The sequence below is a fragment of the Ammospiza nelsoni genome, chromosome 9 (assembly GCF_027579445.1).
Source record: "Ammospiza nelsoni isolate bAmmNel1 chromosome 9, bAmmNel1.pri, whole genome shotgun sequence".
In the NCBI taxonomy this organism is placed as follows: domain Eukaryota; kingdom Metazoa; phylum Chordata; class Aves; order Passeriformes; family Passerellidae; genus Ammospiza; species Ammospiza nelsoni.
Window position 1 is genome coordinate 19,880,006 of NC_080641.1, and position 19,854 is coordinate 19,899,859.

The 19,854-nt window shown below is 36.5% G+C and overlaps 1 protein-coding gene across 9 annotated transcripts in view; it reads left to right on the plus strand.

Moving 5' to 3' along the window:
• Nucleotides 1–19,854, plus strand: part of EVI5 (ecotropic viral integration site 5) — a 72,028-nt gene that overhangs the window by 36,376 nt on the left and 15,798 nt on the right. For all 9 annotated transcript variants that reach the window (XM_059478771.1, XM_059478763.1, XM_059478768.1 and 6 more), the window contains 5 exons: nucleotides 1,822–1,962; nucleotides 2,468–2,626; nucleotides 4,250–4,396; nucleotides 7,106–7,201; nucleotides 16,896–16,991. In XM_059478771.1, the coding sequence (XP_059334754.1) occupies nucleotides 1,822–1,962; nucleotides 2,468–2,626; nucleotides 4,250–4,396; nucleotides 7,106–7,201; nucleotides 16,896–16,991 (639 nt within the window). The remainder of the gene's footprint in view (nucleotides 1–1,821; nucleotides 1,963–2,467; nucleotides 2,627–4,249; nucleotides 4,397–7,105; nucleotides 7,202–16,895; nucleotides 16,992–19,854) is intronic.

Below are 19,854 nucleotides of genomic sequence, written 5' to 3' on the forward strand. Positions count from 1 at the left end.
GCTGTAGTGGAAAACTTGGATTCTGGTGAAGTCCTGAGAGGAAACATCAGTTGTTTCAAAATTATATCCTGCAACAAGAGCAGTGGGCTTAGAGTGAGCATTGAGATGATGTGAAACTGAATATTTTGGAAGGGGCTAAAGAATGGGTTCAATATTACCATTCCCATTGTGGGCAGGGAAAGAATCCCTTATCCCTTCACTGCTCAGTATCAGAATCTCTACTGCTTTTTGGGTGCTATGCTAGCTTGTGACTTATTGATGCCAGAGTTCCAGCTGTACTCAAACCTACTGTCAAACATTTACCTTTTTTGAAGCAAAGTTTAACTGCAAGATAAACCAAAAAAAAACAATAACTGACCTGGTATAAAGCATGCTTTTCAGATCCTGTTGTACTGGTTTTGAAATTAGTTTCTTTAGGAAATTTTAATGAGCTATGTACCCAGGCTTTGTAGCTAATTAGATTGACCCCCTGGAGTCAAGATTTATTTTTCAGTTATCTGATGGGCTTAGTATTAGTAGGGTGGTAGTTTTTACTGTATTGACCATTGGTAAGAATTCAGGATATAAAGTATTTTTCAAAATTCAGGAGACTGTTTAATCTTCATCAGTATAGAGACAGCATACAGTGCAAACTTACCTGTGAAGAAAAACTGGAATAGTGGGATTAGTTCCAGTGCACCAGACAAACTCAGACATACAGTAATATTTCAGTGTGTCATAATGAACTTATGCACATGACAAGGTGGCTGAAGTCCCTCAGATTCCTCCAATAGAGCTCTTTACTGCTGGTAGTGATGAGTCAGGTAATCTGGGGAGCTTCTGCTGAATAACCTGAGACTTGCATGGCCACAATGACAGTGCCACAAGCATTCAGAAACAAACCCTCTCATTTCCTGTATTTGCCAATACTCAGTTCCCAAAATTCCCATGGAATGCTAACCAATGGCTGCTGTGCTGTGTTCTGTTAATGTTAATCAGGTGCTTTACTCAACTCTCAAGAAAACCTGACAACTGTCACAGTATTATACATCTGCAAAATCACTCAATTTTGCTGAAAACAACTACAGGGAAATAAAGTGATGAAGAACAGTTCAGCTTTGAATATTTGGTGACCAGTGATTTGTTGTAGGGAGATTGTAGACAACCTGTCCATTTTCTTCCCCTCTTGTTTTTCTCCCACATTTCCATCATTAGGATTTTGTCTTTGTTATGCTTTTCCTGGTGTTTTCATGTTTTCTGTTCAGCCTTCTCTCACCTTTCTGCTTTTTCCTCATGTGTCTTGCACTGTTCATCTCTAAGACCTCTTGACTGGTTGTTGTTTATAAATATTAACAGATGGTTCCTTTGTCAGCATATCTGTTCTCCTTTTCAAAGGCGGATGACCTACTTTCTAAAAAATGAATTTCCATTCATTATTTTTCCTGTAAACCTAAATAAAAGTTTTAGCTTTAAGGTGTAATTTCTGTTCACTGTTGCTTTACTTTTTATCAACTAGATCAAAACCTTCCAGATTACTCTCCATATGCTGATAGTGTGTTCAAATATTGTAAATGTAACACTTTGTTAGGGATACCATTCGGGGAAATCTTGAGGTAAGAATACCTAGAACTACTATCTTATATTTTTTTTTTGTAGTCGGCAGTTGGAAGTTATTTATACACACAATATCCAGAAGCTTAGATTGTTTGATGGTTTTTATTTTGCAGAGGATGTTTACTTAAAGTTCTCATAGTTATTTTTGCAAGTCTATGTTCTTGGACTGGGTTTCACTAAGCGCAATTTTATTCAAATACATATTTAAGAGGATGGTCCTTGTTGCAGAGGAACAGTTCCCTTCCTGATGAGGAAAATGTTGCCAGACTACAAGAAGAACTGATTGCAGTAAAATTAAGAGAAGCAGAATCTTTGATGGGTCTCAAAGAACTAAGACAGCAAGTCAAAGATTTGGAGGAACACTGGCAGGTATGGGCTGCGCTACAATTTTATGGATTTTTGTTTTCAATGATAAAGCATAAGACTATAAAATGTTGAGATACTGAGATCAAGTAGAAACTAATGATTATGGATCAAACTGCTGAGGTGAGAAAATCCTTAAATTTGGCTGTCAGAAGAAACTTAACTTCTATAACAACTAGGCACCAAATTCTAACATTTTTTGATGGCAGAGGGCCTATGCTACCAGCTAACTGTAATGGTAGGAGGGAAATACCTGATCAGTACTCCTACTTTGCTGCATGTTAAAAAGGGCTAGAAATAGACAAAAGTCTCAGGATATACTTGTTCACTGACTTAATGTAGTTGGGAATGAACGTGTTCAATTTTTTAATTGTTCTTAAAACCAGTATGTTTCCATGGGATCAACAGGGGAACTCTAGCTATTTGTCCTCATATAACTGAGAGCTTAGATGAAGTAAGGAAACACCAGGAATGATCAGGCACTGCCAGCAAAACCATGCTGTTTTTCTAGCGTCACCTAGCTCGTACCACTGGAAGATGGAAAGATCCTCCCAAAAAAAATGCAGTGAATGAGCTCCAGGATGAGCTGATGACAGTGCGCTTGAGAGAAGCAGAAACCCAGGCTGAGCTGAAAGAGACCAAGCAAAGAATGATGGAGGTGGAGACACAGGTATGTTATTGAACACTGGGATGTGGGAATTGAGCTGGATGCTGGCAGTTTGCTGTTACATAGTAGATACCTGCTGATGATCTTCACTATCTACAGGCAGGACCTCAGTTCCAAAATGTGGGATGTTTTTACTTCTGTTAGATGGGGATGGGAGAATCTAGTGCTTACAGTCCAACTTGAATGTCTCTTCTTCAATCTTTTTTGGGATTATGCTTCTTGAATTTCTAATTTGGATTAGTTGTTAGACACTGAATGTGTGCATCTTAAGTCATTAAATCTTAACAGGTGTAATAACAACAAAAGTATGTTTAAGGTGTTTTAAATTTCACAAATCTTACTGGCAGTTCTGATAATAGTAATGTTTACCTGGCAGTGTGTGCTTTTTTTTGATGTCATTGGTGATTGATTTTCTGCTGAGGTCCTGAATCTGGTTACTAAGCTGGAGATTCAGCAAAGCAGCTGTGTATTGGTCAGGGGTATTTAGCAAAGGTTTGCCTTTAATGTGCGAGAATAGAAAAGCATGGGTTATGGCTGCTGAGGTTTGTGCAGAAAAGACACTCATACCTTGAATGCTGAGATTGTTTTTGTATAAGTAGGGAATAAGTTGCTAAGCACCTGAAATGAAAATGCACTAAAGTGGTGAGTTCATATTGTATTAATAAACTTTCACTCAAGTTAATAAGCACAATGTGCTGATGATTGAGAAGGATTTGCATGAGGCTTCTAAGAAGTCTTCCCATTAAATACCTGCTAAATATTACTTTTTGAAAGAGACCTATGCATCCACAAAACTAAACAAACAACAGCTTTACTTGAAAAGGTCCAGCAATTCCAGAAGCCAGGAGAGCATGTAAGGATGTGCTATTGAAGATAGATGAAGCAACTGCAAGGCATAGGAAGGCTTCTTTCTGACAGAGGCACCGCTTTGTCTATACCAACTGAACGAGTTTCCTCTTGCTTTACTTTTAAAATTTTTAAATTTTTAAAAATTTTCACTGACGTGTCAATATTGTTTTGGTCAGTAGGGGGCGGAGAGATCCTGCTGTTTGGCTCGCATGTACTTAGGTACCTCTCACTTCAGTGTTACACATGGAGTCTTTGTATGTGCTTAGGCTGTTCAGCTGTCATCTGAGAAAAATGCCATTCTCCTGGTATGGTGTGCACAGCTTCAGGTACAAATGCTCTGACTTGCACTTGTGCACTGATCTCAACTAAGGTGCCGTGTTGCTTTCAGGAATTTACTGGGCAGGGAAATGTGCAAGGTCAGTATTTCTGACATACCTGATCTTTCCTGGATGCATAGTGTAGCTGGGATACAAGTTCACAAAATCTGCCTTGCCTAGGCAACAAATTGGGAAAAAGAGATCTACTGGAGTGTGGTGGAGCTTTGCAATAATGTTCTTACAATGAGTCATCTGTCCAAGAACAATTTGAATATCCTGATGATAAGCAAATTATTGTGCAATCTCTTCTGATTACCCTTGGGAAACACTGAATGCTTTTTCATCAAAAGCTTTTTATGGTAAATCACCTCTAAGTCTGTTTTATCAGGCTTCAGGGATTTAGATTAATATCCTTTCCTTAACATGTATTTTGTTTCCTTGTTTTGGCCATATATTTCAGAACCAGATCAATAGCAATCACTTACGAAGGGCAGAGCAGGAGGTTACCAACCTACAGGAGAAGGTGCAGTATCTTTCTGCACAGAACAAAGGACTCCTGGCTCAGTTGAATGAAGCAAAACGTAGACAAGCAGAGATTGAATGCAAGGTAAATGACATCCTGAAAAGAATATTTGTGTGCTAATATATGTACATTTTAGTCTTGTCTGCCATTATTGGATAAAAGTGTGTCTTAACTGAGAAGCATAAATCATAAAACCAAAATTCTTTTTAATGGTTTTGACAATATCATTTTGAATTTACTATCTCACAAAAACCACTTGAGGTTTTGACAGAGCTGCTTCTTTGTGGTCCCACGAAGATAAACATTTACTTTAGAGCATGGTTCTACTCAGAAAAATGTCTGTGTATAATATAAAAATATAAAAAGACTCCTCAGCAACAGGTTTTCATTTTTCTTACTCTCTTGCCAGTTCCATTTGTTTCTAGTGGGACTTGAATGTACAGTGCAGTAAAGAAGTAACTGCTGCTGACTCATCAAACTCCATCACAAGCTTTTAGGAAAAAAGACACTGAAACTTAACTAGAAGAAATTGCTTCTACTGACTTTCTTGTTTGCCTCTGGTTTCCTAAGTACTATTTTTTTACTGCTGAGATGAATTTTACTGATTTTTTTAAATAATCATAATCTTGGTAATGCCTTTTTCATATAACCCATAACTTACTTTGATTAGTTTTTGATACTGAAGGTGCTCATTAATCCTTAAGAGATTGAGGATTGAGACTGTGTAATCAATATTCTGGTTTTATGTTGGCTATGTAAAGAGCAATATTAACCCGATTAATGAATTAGTACACATAAGTATTCTCAATGGGATAATACATTTGTAGAACAATGTTCTAAAGCATGAGCTAGAGAAAAGTGTGACAGTAATAGACAGAGCACTAGTCATACTCTTTAGAGATTCTGTGAAATTCTTAAAGTAGCTATGGTGAATAGCCAGTGAAATATCTTCACTGACATCCTAACATTAGATCCTGAAAATTGTTTTGCAGCTAATTTTTACAGTTTTACAAGTAGTATTTGATTATATATCAAAACCAAAACCAGTTATTCCTGATTTCTATTAACTGATGTTGGATTATTTTTTTTCTTCTGTTTTTTCAAGTTGTTTGAAATCATGCTCTAGTTTTATTTTTATCTTGGCTAGGTAGCAATATTTCTACTGTCTCAAAAAGTATATATTTAGATTTTCAACTCCAAATATATGCATAATAAAATGGTATGTTATTTCAGGAGCTTGTATTTTTCTTTTAAAAGGTGTCTTGAAATGCTTAAGCAGAAATTAAATTTTTCTTGTAGCCAGTTGCATCTCATACCACCTGTATAGCAACTTTTTTGCCACAGGTGTGTATTATGTTTTTCCCTTTTTTATCTGACTACTGCTTCTACAGCAAGGATCAATTTGAAATTTTTTCTTGAAACTCACCACTGATCTTTCTAATCAGTTGTGCTAAAGAATTTATGATTTAAAGTTTGTGCCCCTACCCAGTCTTGTCTTTCCTACCATATCAACTTCTGTGGTAATTGCTGAGAACATGCTCTGTTTCAGAGATAAGTGCCATCTAGAGCAGCACTATTGACTCATCTCTTATGCCAAAGTCAAACCAAGCCAGTCTTTCCTTCAGCTTTCAGTTAAATACATGCAATCCTGTGGACTTGTCGGTTTGGCTTTATTTAAGCAATCATGCTACAGAATTTAGCAAGAATGGCTAAACTTTGTCTAGCACGTGATAGATTTCTCTGAAATGGGCTCCACTGATTACAAATGCAGTTAATTGGGTCCTGTAGATTATATAGCTCCAATACAGGAATATTTAAAAAAGGAACCAAAACCAAACAAGTAGCATGTTTAGAAGTAGCTCCTATGGATATACTTTGATATGTTTGATTTTATTTTAAATGTACTGTCTAATGAAGGGTGATTGAGTACTGTTTGTTCGAAGCACACATTAAAATAACTGAAGCACTGGAACTGATTTGCAGTAAATACAGTTTAGTTACACCAGTCTGCTATAAAAGTAGGTGTACCTGAGCCTAATCTGTCTCTTCCCCAGAGCTGTTTGCTCTTCAGATAATTAGTATTGCTCACTAATTATCTAATGCTGCTTTCTCTCTGTGTTTGTACCAGGCTGCTGACAATATAATATTGTTTTATGCTCTGAAGTCTTGAGGACTTGCCTCATGAATCTGGACATTTTTTTCTCTCTTTTCAAATTCCCTATCATTTATAGACAGACTAGTGGGTTAAGCTTACAGTGGGAGGCCAATTGTAGGTTACGTGCATTAGTATTTGATTCTAAAATATCTTTGTTTTATACTGTGACTAAGATAGCTGGACTAAATGAGGTTGAAAATACATTTGCTTTTGTATTTAATTTATTTTTTAGGACAAAAGAAATTATTAAATAAGTAACTCTTATGTAGCTTTGCTGTTTCTCTATACATAAAATCCAAAATTAAAGCATGAACTGGTTTCTTTTATAATGTTGATTCTTTTTCTTAATTTACAGTATAATATTTCTGGGAAATAAGACAGTTGTTTTCTGGACCTTGAAACTGATAACAGCAAGTTTTCATATCTGCAGAGATTATTTTTTTTAATTAATATACTTTAGAGTTTATATTAGATTATTGCATGCTCCTCCTATTGGTTAAAATTAAATTTAAGTTCTTTAGAATAGTGATAGTTTGCAGAGCAGTATATTAAGTTTTCTCAGGATTTTGAGTAAAAGCAGTGCACACTCTTTAATCAGCTAAACTGGTACTAGTTAGCTGCCCTTTGTGACTTTCCAGAGTAAAGAAGAAGTGATGGCAGTACGGCTCCGTGAGGCAGACCGCATCGCAGCTGTGGCAGAACTCCAGCAGCACATTGCTGAACTAGAAATCCAGGTAACGAGTGATGGCATTAAATGTCAAACTTGATACTGATTAGATTTTGTACTTTGTCAAGTTTTTTCTTCCTCTGCTGTGTTTCTTCATTAGCCTACTGTGAATACAAGACACTGCTTTGCCAAGTGGGATAATGCTGTATTGCTGAATTCCTGTACAAGCAAAGCCTTAAATCTAACTTGGGCAGATACCTGTGAGCTGTTAATAACTCCTTTTGTACAAATACCATGTTAAAGGCAACACTTTATTTAACTCTGACTTCTGTTTTGTTTTTTTTTTTCGTTGTAATTGGTACTTCTTACCAATTAAGAGATGAGATTGAAAACATCCTCTATCCAAAAATAGATGCATACAATTTTGATTCCAACAACCATTTTTTTTCTGTGCTTACTCTTCTGCTATGATCAGTATTGAAGGATTTATTGTAAAACTCTTACTCCCTTCATGTAAATCTTGAAACCAGAAATATTTACTGCTACCACGTCACTGTAGGGTCTCAAGATGCATCCTTTGGTCTCTGTGTTATTCCTTACACTTTCAGTTCCTTTTGGAACTTTCACCATCCCATGAACTTGCAGCTCCCTTTATGAGAAAACCAGAGATTGCTGTGCTTTATATTTTCTTGGCTTTGGGAAATCATGATGTCTTACTGTAGTCTGACCTTTCTATAATCATGTACTGTTGTCCTGTCTGAATTCTGATGCAAAATTTTTCTTGGCTATTTTTACTAAGTTACAATCTAGTTGCTCTCTGGATTACTTTTTGTTAAACCTGGTGTTGCTATTGTGTTTCTTCCCTCTGAAATCTTTCCTTTGAGGTGATGATTTTATTATATAGTTTCAAAGTCACCTTTTCCCTATCATTTCTCAACTAGTTGTATCTTTTTCATCTCTTTGTATATGGAATGTGCACATAAATTTCATTGAGCTTGCATAAAGAATTTTTGTTATATTTCCTCTAATGCAGCAGGCACTAAACTTTGAAAGTTAAAGCAATCATTTCTTTAAATCATGTACTGCTTAGATAATGCTGTGATCTGTACATTAGAAGTACAGATAAGTATGGTAAGCATTGCATATGAATCAGTTATCATCTAGAAAGATAACGAGAGAGTAGCTGAGTTAAGGTCAATCTTCTGCTCAAATTGACATTTAAAAAAAAAAGAGGGGAAGTTTAAAGGTTACTTCAAACAATGTGATTTAGTAAGTGAGCAGTGAGTACTCATTTTACATTATTTTTACTTTAGCAGAGACTTCAAATGCCATGCTGCTTCCATTATTTGATAGATTCACATCTCTCAAAACGTAGTCAGTATGAACTGACTTAATGGTGAATCCCCTCACAATCAGTTGGGAATTTTTGGATAGCTGGCATGCAATTCAGATTGTGTTCATTTTTTTAGTGTAAATACATCTGACTTGGTTTTCTGTTGTTTAACTGATCAAACCATCCATGCCTCATCATTTTATTGCTCTCTCCTATTCCCATTCCATATTTCTGCTCAGTTTAGGGATCCCTAGATTGTATGTGGATTTTTGTACCTTGTCATGAGACAGAAAGAACTGCAGAAATGTAATCTATTTATGACTCCAGCTAATACATGTTCCTGTTTTGTCATCATATTGCACGCTCTCAGGTTATCCACATCATCTCTCCTTCCTTTTCACAAGTACTACTTTGCACAATGCAATTTTTAGTTATGTTTTTATTATTATAGGTTTCTTTATTTCCTTCCAAAGTATATTTCAAGTCCCAGTCTTTACGGTATTCTCAGATTATCACATGCTAATGATTTCTTGAGGTGGATCTCAGTTAAATTCTTGATTTTCTTCACAAAAGCGAGTGTGGCTGGGCTTTCTTTGTATACAGTGTGGAGTATGAAGTAATTTTGTGGCTGAGATTCATGTTCATTTGATGAGTTTGCACTGTTAGGTTTTTGGTGAGCATCTGATCTCAAACTTACACTAGCAGGAAAGATAATTTCTTCAATTGTGAAATACAGATTTTTGGTGTGAACTTTATAGTATTTAAAACAAATAATTTAGCAGAATTAAGTTCTGCTAATGTTAATTTATTTTTGACACTATAGACATTACTTGAACTGCTTTTATTGTACTGTGGTAGATGTCTAGATTTTTTTAAAAGTCTAAGCAGATATTTTTCACCAGTGTGTTTTGCCAGCAAATATGAAACTTACGATCAGAACTTCCTTTTTGGGTACTTGTGCTTAAAAGCCTTTGAAACACCTGCACCAAAAGAAATAATAATGGAAGTAATAATGGAGTTGGAAATCCTGAATTCCCAAAGCTTGTCAACCATAAAACATGCAATTGATAACAGGGTTTAAACAAAAGTGAATTTTAAAGGAGATTGAAAATCTAGATAACTTCATCGCTGGAGAAAGAGCTGCCTCTCACTCTCTTCTGTTCAGCTTGTAATCAGGTGACAGCTGTCACCTGATGTGGGGAGCAGAGGCCCACATCAGAACTTGCCTTAATGACTTGAAATGCTATATTTAATACCAGAAATACATTTAGCCAGTCTTGGAGAATAGGCACCAGGATTAAAGTACAGATTCACAGTGCATCACAAATAGGTCTGCTTGTCAAGCTGTTTCAAAGCTGATAAAAATGAAGGGAGGAAGTTAACCTACCACATAACCTTCCCCTTTGTTTTTTTGAGGGGGGTGGTGCTTTTCTAAGAAGTTCAAGGGATTCATTGCCAGGTCCACATGGGCCATAGCAACACTTAACCTAAATTGCGAGGTTTTCTTTTAAAAGTTTATGTAGGTGTAGGTGCAAGACAGTGATGTTAAATTTGTAATGCAGAGTATCACTACTCCCACATAAGAACTGATCTGACATCACACACACATGCTAGATTTAAATCACAGTTTCTGGGTCACTCTTAGTTTTGGTTAGTAATAATGACAGGGATGGAGAGTGAACTATCATTCAATAACAGATGTAATTCTGCAACAAGTTGTCAGTTATTATGTTGTTAAGAAGTTATTTCTTAATATATTCTAAATGTCACCTTGTCTTGTTTGAGCATTCAGTTCATGATGCTGAGCTTTTAAACTTCTGTGTAAGTATATTGAAATGCAATGAGTTGTCCAATACATGATGGATATTCTAGGTCTTTCTTTAGACTTTCTGTGCAAAAATAGCATGGAATTGAAGTATAACTGAAGTTTAACTTATGTTGCACATACCTAAGGCCCAGAAGTGACAAAGAAAAACCCTGATGTTATAACCCTGTTATGTAGAAACAAAGGTTTACTTTGTCAGCATTTGTTTATTTGTTTACTTCTCTAGCATGTCTTTACTTTTCTCTCACTTGCCAGTTCAGCTTATGTTTGGGAGGTAAACATAGAATCACAGAATGGCTTGGATTGCAAGGAATCTTGAAGATCTTTTTTCAACCTCCCTGCCATGGGCAGGACAGCTTTCCCTAGACCAGGCTGCTTCACCATCTTCACACTAAACAATTTCTTCCTAATATCCAATCTCAATCTACCCACTTTCAGTTTAAAGCCATTCCCTGTTGTCCTGTGACTATATGCCCTTGTTAAAATTCCCTCTGCAGCTCTCTTGTAGCCTCCTTAGGAAAGGGTCCAAGGTCTCTGAAATGAGCATACATAGTTCTTTCTGGTTGCATATGGGCAGCCCTGCTGGTCCACTGATGTTGTTTTGGTTTTTTAAGTTTTTCCTGACAGTAATTGAAAGAAGAATAGAAAAATTCAGGCAAGGTTAAATGAGTTACAAGCTGCAGTCACTCAGCTGCCTAGGGTGAGGAGCAGTGTGCCAGTGGAAGTGTAGGCAGGTTGAGGAAGCAGAGTGGGACAGCTGTAGCCTCTGCTTGGCAGCTTAATTCCTTTTCCTCCATTTCCATGCAGGCTGGTGACTGTAGTATCCTCTTAAGTTATCCATGCCTGGGTTGCGTTGGGCAGCATAGACCATACTTGTAATATGAAAAACTAGTTTTACATCTGAGTAATCTTATGCAAAAACTATCCATAAGAATTAATTCTTCTTTTGGTTAGGTTGATCTGGACAGACAGTAACATCACTTCTTGCTGCTGTGTTTCCTGGCAGATTCAGAGAATTGTGTCACATTTACCCTATCTCTAACCTGGTCAAAGCAGCTTTGAGACCAACTGTAAAGGAAATCCATGATTGTGCTAGTAATCTCTCCACAGCTTAAACTTTTAGCACTATTTCTTTAGAATGAAGCCTTTCTGTGACCTCTGTTTAATAACTTTTCCAAGTACTGACTGTTCAGTAAAGAAATTGTTTCCATCTTTTCAAATTACAGGAAACCCTTTTTTTACTCTTATCAATAGTGGTGTGTGATGTTAGTGATGTGTTTTTTGAAAGTCTAGAATGAGTCACTGTAAAGTCACTGAAAGGACACTAGTTACCACATCTACCCTTCTGAATATACTTAATTTACATTTTTAATGCAGTGTCTTTTGCCACAAAGTAAGAATTTTAAAGTCTCTCCTGAAAAGAGGGTGAGGCAAGTTGTTACCAAGTAAATATTTCTAAGTCAGAAAAGATCAAATTAAGAGTGTTAGGGAAACATCCTATCTTCCAGTCATTTTTAGTAAAGATGTTACTGAGGAGCAGACAGTTGTCTAGTGTGCCTGGAGATGACTGCCTATGTAAATATTTTTTCTGTGATTTTAAGTTCACAGTTATTAAAATGAAAACAACCCTAAATGTTTTCTTATTATTTAAAACAGCTTATTTTCTTATTGATGTATATTTCCTTTCCTATTCAATGTGAAAATTGAGTGTTTAAGGAAAGTGGTACTCCTGTTGGGATGAAACATCTGCAACTGGAATTTGATTACACTGATCTTCTGTGTCTTAAACTTTGATCAAGCAGCAAAAGCCAGCTTAAGGCCTCCAGTGTTTTTTCAGGTGCTTTCTGGTGATTTATTTATTTGTTGTATAAACCCTTTTTTATTATGAGTACCAAACTTGATTTTGGGAGGCTGTTATACAGTAATGGTTTCAGGTATTTTAAATCTTTATTTTTTTAAGCAGTCTGTCCCTGCACTCTTGTGTTGCCAGCTATACATCCTGGCCTGATGCTAAATGAATTTAAAAAGTCTCCATATGTTCAGGAGTTCTCAGTAGCATCAGGTAGCTTTTTGAGACTAGCTGTTGCTTCTTGGCAAGATGCTTTTTTCTTAGAAAGCCAGATAAAAGAGCATTTAAGTGTGATATGAAAACCATGATTCTCAGCTGGTAGTTTTTTGTGGACAGAATTTTTTCTCATTTTAAGGAGAAAATTTTTGGAGTTTAGATTTTTCTTCTCAGGAGCTCTCAGTGTAGCTCTTGATATGCACACAAGTACAGTCACTCTACTGCTTCACAGCAGGATGAGAGAGGTGAGAGCTTCCAAAACTGTGAAGGGGCCTGAGTTCTGTTTTAGCAGCGGGTTTTTTTTGATCTGTAGAGCTCATTTCCTGCTTGGCTGCCCGTGCTACTCCCACTATATACACAGCCTCTGGGGCAGGGGGTTGGACTGTGGATTGCCTGAGTACCCTGCTACAAGCACCGTGTGGAGGGTGATGGCTGCCACGAGGTGTTTGTTACCCTGGGAAAGATTTCTAACCCTGGTGCTGCTGTTGGAGCTGGTCTGTCAGAAGAGACTAAAAAGGAGCAGTTAAAAGTCTTCAAAAGCAGTGAAATCAAGATGATGCATCTTTAATGACAGTGTAACACCAGTTGGCATTGCTGTGCTAAAAATCCTTCAGGCAAGAGGAGGTGGGCACTGCAGCGGTGCCGGTACGCAGACGCAGTACGCCAGGGATGTGGGTGTAGAGATTCATTCACATGTGACTGCAGGAGGTTTTAAACAAATTCCTACGTTCTAGAATTGACTAGCTTTCATTATTTTGCAATTCTGATAATACCCACACTTTGCTTATTTATACATTCTCTGATTTTTTCTCTGTATATTAATTTTACATTTAAAATTACTATGATTTGCCTAGCAACCAGCTGGTTTTTGTGTTGTGACTTCTCCAAATATCACAGATTTGTTATAAGAGTGCTCCCCCTCACCCTCAACCACCAAAAAACCGAGCAAGCAACCCACATCCTATGTGAATAAACAATTAAACAATTTGACATGGAGATTACTAATTACTTATGCTGTTCTCTTTTAAAAGGTGTGATATTCAGACCTTAAAGACTTCTAAATTGTAAGTGGAGACTTAACATTCAGTTTTGAACCCTTACTGTTGATTTGAGTGCTTTCCTCAGAGCTGCTCAAGCACAGTAGTCCAAAACTATTCAAGCACATTATACAAGCAATGCAGAGTTAAATGTCATGTTCCTACTAAAGTAAATGCCACAATAGGAAGCATTAAGTGAAATTAAGCTGCATGAAAGCAATTTAATTTTTCTTATGCCAGCACAACTGTGTAGTAACTGTGTAGTATGGCTTCACCTTGACTACTGTGTGCAGTCCTTGGCTCCGCTATTTCAGAAGGATGTGAAGGTCCTTGAATGTGTCCAGAGGGAAATAAAGCTGGTGAAAGGGCTGAAAACAAAGTCCTGTGAGGAGTGGCTAAGGATTTTGGGCTCAATTTAGTTCAGAGACAAGCTGAGGGGTGGTGGTGTCAAGCTCCCCTAATGAAAAACGACTGTTAAAGAATATTACTACCAAATTTAAGTTCCTCACATTCAAATTTGCCTTTGATTAATGAATGCTCATCATAAGGTGGGAATTATTTGCATTAAGTTCAGATGACGTGCTAACATGAAATGTATGTCAGTGGAAGGTGAAACAATTTGCAAGATCATGGTAATACTTTGTACTTGTATAAAAATGTATGTATCGATGAGAAATATCAGTCTCATTTCACAGTATTAAAGAATATTGGGTAACTTAAAAATCATAATATGACAGATAAATTTTGAAGGACTTTTTTGTTCATTAGATAAAGGTAAGCTTTCAGCTGTCTACTTATTATTTATTCTCTAAATTAGATTATTTTGATAGAAATTAAAATATATTTTAATGCTGTGGTGTCTGACTCCTGCATGTTTTCCAGTAGTTTGCTGCCACACTTGCATAAGAATCTTTAAAAGACAATGGCATGATCAGCATAGTAGACTATACTTTTCTGTTGTTCAGGGATGAGCAGCAGATGTAAAGAAGACTCAGATATCTTGTAGTAATTTTTTTCCTATGTCATCTTTCCAATTTATCCACTGTGGACAGACTGGTAGCCCATAGAACATGGGATTATTTAATTAGGAAGATGATTTTTTTATCAGCAAGTTAAAAGGATCAGCTTCTGATCACTTGCATTTTGAATGTTGCAAGAGGAAGTTACAGCATGACCTTTCTAAAAGTATGTTTGTAGAAGATGCAGGGTTACTTTTTTTTGGTTTGTGAATTGCTAGCTCTACAAAATCTGTAGTTCTGAAAGGAAAACTGAAACTTACTTGCCTTTCAGTAATAATGGCCCCCTTACAAGCCAGGCTTATGCCTTCCATTCAGCTCTAACTGACTGTAGATACAATCAGTTCTTCTGGGAGAAAATATACACAATTACTCTGTAATATCTGCATTGACTCTACAGTGTTATTCCTAGAATAAAAAGTCACCATTACACCACTTCAATGTAATGGAAGTGTGGAATTCCCATATGATATATGCAAACAGCTTTCAGCTGTTTGTGTGCCAAACCCAACCTGCTAAATTTTCCTGCTTCTGCTGTTAGTTTATACAGTCTGACCTTGGCAGTGCCTGTTTCACAGCCCCTTGTGCACCCAGTTTCTACCTAAGCTCAGCTGTTTGTTACACTTCTGTTTTAGAAGGGCTATGGCATCTCTCTTCTGCTTCTGCTAAAACTTTGCTTTACTGTTGCAGAGTGCGTAGTGAGTAGAGTCCATAGAGTAAGAGGCTTAAATGGGAAAGTCAAGGTTTCAAACAGAGGGAAAGGACTTAATAATTTCTCCCATATATTCCTGCTACCTCAAGAGATCAGGTCGTGCTCAATGTGTGGAACCTTAGTGTCTGACAGCAAGGAAGATTTTTTCATATGCTGATGTATTTTTAGTCTGCAGGTTATGTTGCTTTTGTTTCTTAGGCCAGTAGTCATTCTTGTAGAGAGAGATGATGGGGTTAGACCGCTTTTGGGTTTTTTGATCAATTTAGGACAGGAACTATTGTTAACATTAATGCTACCTTTCTGTACATGTGTGAATTTGGCCATAGGTTACATTGGAAATTAGGTTCAGTATGGAAATAGGCATTAAAACATCTTGTTCTTGTTACAGATTTTGGGAGTTAATAGTGATTATGATAAAATTATTTTTTGAGTAATTTTGTAATGCATACCTCACTGCAAGAAAAAGCCTGAAAAAAAGTGATATGGCTTTGATATTGCCAATACTGACAGTGTTCTAGATTGTTCTCTTCATCCAGCAAAAGGGTTTGGAAGGTAGCATGTTCTCTTCTCATAGTTTTTTCCTGGGGTTTATATTTCAGAAGGATGTTTTAAAGGAACCTCTCCAGTAAAGCTTTTTGTCTTATCCTTTGATGAACAGTTAACACTTTTCATTCTAAAAGGTATTTAACCTCTCTTTGCTAATGACTTTCAATTTGGCTGTTGAAGTAAACTGTTTGCTTTCTTCAAGTGTAATTAAAACTTCAGCAAAATGAGCTATAGGTAGAAAAACAAGATATTCCCATTATATTTGTATTTCTGTAATATCTTGCTCATATGTGATTTACAGTCAAGGTAAAGGGTTTTATAAAACCAAGATGCTTGCATTCTGTAGAGCTGGTGGCTGCTTCAGAAATTATTTAGCTAGAAAAAGGCAAGAACAGAGTTGTTCTGCATTTTATTAGTAGCAAGTAGAAAATATGGAGTGTATTCCTCATCAGGGTGATTATTTATCTCAGATCTGCCAGGTTTGGTTCAGTCACATTAGGATTCCCTTTAGGGACAAGATGGAAACCAGTGCTGCAGGCATTCAGTGCAAGCCTTTTCAAGCATCCTGAAATGTAGGAGCTGCATTTGATTGACAAATGAGGGAAACATCATATTCATCTTAATCTATTTTTTCTGTTTGCTTTGTTTTTTACTTGCCAGCTTTTCTGTATGCCTCTTGAAGCATTGGTATTAGGGGACATTAATTTATACTGTCTGGAACTCCTACATGAGAAATACCACAATATTTTGGATGTTACAGCTCTTCTTACAGGACAAAAGAAACTTGTCTTATATAGTGTTTCCTAGTGCATGTCCTACAAAGCAAGGAAAGAATTGTTTTGTTTAATTGGAGACAAAAGAAAATGTGTTGTTGCTAAAGGATAAACTTTAGTGAAAATAAAATATGCTATGTTCCATGTATTGACAATGTTCTGTAGGAGTGGTTTACTAAAATGCAATCTCTTGTGCAAAGGATGTGGATTCCACCTGTGAAGCTGTTAATTCTTCCTGCTCCTCCATAGAATCCTGCATTGTACTGTTGAGAGAGTCAGCTTGGTCTGAGCCACTGTCAGATAGCTGCTGGAACTTCAACCAAATGAAAGTGCTGAGTGGTGTCTGGGAATAGCTTCTGCTCGTGACAGAAATATGCAGACAGTTAAAATAAGATTTTTAATATAGTAGATCTTTGAATAATTTGAATATGATTCCTTTTTTTAACCAAAACAGAAAGAAGAAGGAAAAATTCAAGGGCAGCTTAATAAATCTGATTCTAACCAGTACATCAGAGAGCTGAAAGATCAGATAGCTGAGCTGCATCATGAGGTGAGTGATATTATACTACAGTCTCTGATCTCTTGTAACTTTTGTCCTTTCACCTGTGGCAGGTTTTGCTTATTTAATAGTTATTACATCTTCAGTACATGTTTTTGTTGAAGTACATTATTTTAAATTAATGCAATAAAACTCTTATACAAGAATCTTGCCTTTATCTTGGAATGTAAGAGAACAAAACAGTGATTAGTTTTGTGATTTGACATTAAATGAGATTGGCAATGTTCCATCTTGACTTTTTCCTTAATTTCATTAATTGATATATTCATGTTGCATTTACTCCATTTGGAACTGCATATATGAAAATAAGCCCCTTGATGTCTTTATTTGCTACAGCTGTTAAGGCCACTATAGTTAGAAGCTAAACCTCACTTGTGCAAGTAGAAGAATTCATGTGTAAATTTTCTGGTTCTTGCTGTTGCAAGGATGAATTTTATGTGGTAGTATACTGAGATTGCTTAAAAAAAAAAAGAAGGATGCTTGCTTAACATCAGTTAACAGATTTTTAACTTTTAAACTGCCAAAACCTTCAATCTATGAAATGTCTGTCTTCAAACTTCCTTGCTCTAATAGGTGTAGTAACTTTCTGTTAGTTAAAAAGATCAGAAGATCTTGAAACTGAAATGGCTTATGTAACTCCTGTGCTCACTGGCTCGTTTCAGTTCATGCTGCATGGTGAAGAAATGTCTTTACCCAATACTCTACCATGTGCAAAATGCCTGCTCATCTTTGCATAGAGTCTCTTTCTAGCCTTTTCATACACAGCTCTGAGAATGTTGCTTAAAACCATAGGATTCAAAAGCAATTCAACCTAATTGTTTGTTGCCTTTTTGCTTTTATTAAATAAACACATCCTTTCTTTAAGCGTAGATAGTGTTTTCATAACAATCTGAGTAGATCCAAGCTTTTAGGATCAATCCCTTGAGACTTATAACACAGTTGAGCATCTTGGAATGTTGTCTCTGCCATAGATCACTATGCTATAGATGTAGGATAGTCTCTAGGGTCATCAGTCCAGCACCTTTACTAATCATTAAGCTCACTTAAAAACAGATTTAAAAATCAATAACCTGGCTTTCTCCATTAAAGCACTCTAATTAGTTTTCTTTGTTGCTTGCTTGAAGAATTCCCAGAAAGCTAGATATTTAGTGTATTTTTGCATTATGACCAAAATAAGGCACTGTACTGACTTTTTCCTCTGCTCACTGTAGGTTTAAAAGGTAAGAAACAATGCTTTGGGGGAAAAGTATAATTATTCTTGGAAAGCTGTTGCATAATTTTCTCTATACAATCATCTGTTTCGTGCCTGGCTGACCAACTGAATTGTCATGAAGGCAGGCAATATTGTACATCTGTAAATGTGTATAAGTTAATGTGAACAGGTTGGAAAGAAGATGAGAGAAGATGTTCATAAGCTGACAGAATAATGATAATTCGAAGTAATACCAGTGATTTCCTGGTTTGGTTCATTCTAGTCAAATCTTTATCAGCATTTCAATTTGGCAGAAAGGAAATGCTGTGAAGAACATGAATTTCAACAATAGCAGAGTTTGAGTAATTTCATGTAGAAGAGCACTCCTCTTCCCAGATATGTGCTTTGTGGTGGCTAAATTTTTAATTTCCAAGCTAGAGAAAGGCTATAGGAAGGAAATCCTTCCAGGATATATAGGAACAGTAAGAAGAAATGGTTTGACTTGATGATTTTACAGATATTTCCTGACTAGTCATTCTATGATTTCATGAAACTCTGTATATAATAGACATGTGCTACCTTGGCAGCATTCTGCATGCTTTTTACACAGACTATATTCAGGCCTGGAAGTCTTTGTTTACTAATGATTTATTTTTTCCTTTCCCCTTTACTGTTACCTATTTATTTGTCTAGTTTTTAAATCAAATTTTAAGAGGGAAAGCAATGTTTCCTCAAAAAGCAAAATCTGAAGAAAATGGCAACAGGAAGAGGCAAAAATGTTTGCTCTCAACTGCTAAATTTTAGAAGTATAATTCATTCAATGCTAGTTAAATAAACAACTTCCTTAAATCTGCACTGAAGTGTCCTCATGCATACACATCCATTAATGGCCATGCTCTTTGTTTTTTGGATAGCTGCTTTCTGATTCTACTTCTGCAAAAGCTAAAAGAAACGTTACACATTTGCAAATGCATCTTCCTGAAGATAGGGTGATGGTGTGTGTGACATGCTGACCACAATTTCCAACTGGTTACCTTGTAAAAGGCACTGGAAAAGGAACAGAGCTCTTGGGGATTGTATGGTTACCTTCTAATACATTGTAATTGTGGAACTTTACACTGCACATAAATGCAAATTGTAATTAAAGCAAAACTAATAATTTAAGGTAGGGGTGGGACGGGTATGTGTGAAACAAGGTGAAATGTCTTGGCATGGCCATCAATGTTGATTCTGCATATATAACTTTTTTCCCTCTCCAGCACTGCATTTTTACAGACTTTTACACCAAAAAAGTTGCACGTTCTCCATCTGAAAGATGGAACAAAATAATGACCAAATTCTTTATTGAATACAAGTAGCTGCTGACTAAGTCCATATTCTGGCCTTTGGATAAACACTATTTTGTGCTTTTGGCCAGCAGTATGAATGTAAATGTTTCTGTGTCAGTGGAGCCTGGAGGAGCTAAATACTTTAATTCTATTCTGTGATGTCATCCATCAGATGGCAATAATGCCAAGTTTTGGCAACAACATGGTCCATCCTAATTGCAGAATTCTTGTGAAAGTTCTCCTGTTCCATCAGTGTTTGCAAGCCAGGCTAGTAGCCAGGCACGGGGAAATCTGGAATATCAGTGAGGAACACCAATAAGGACAGCAGAGAGTT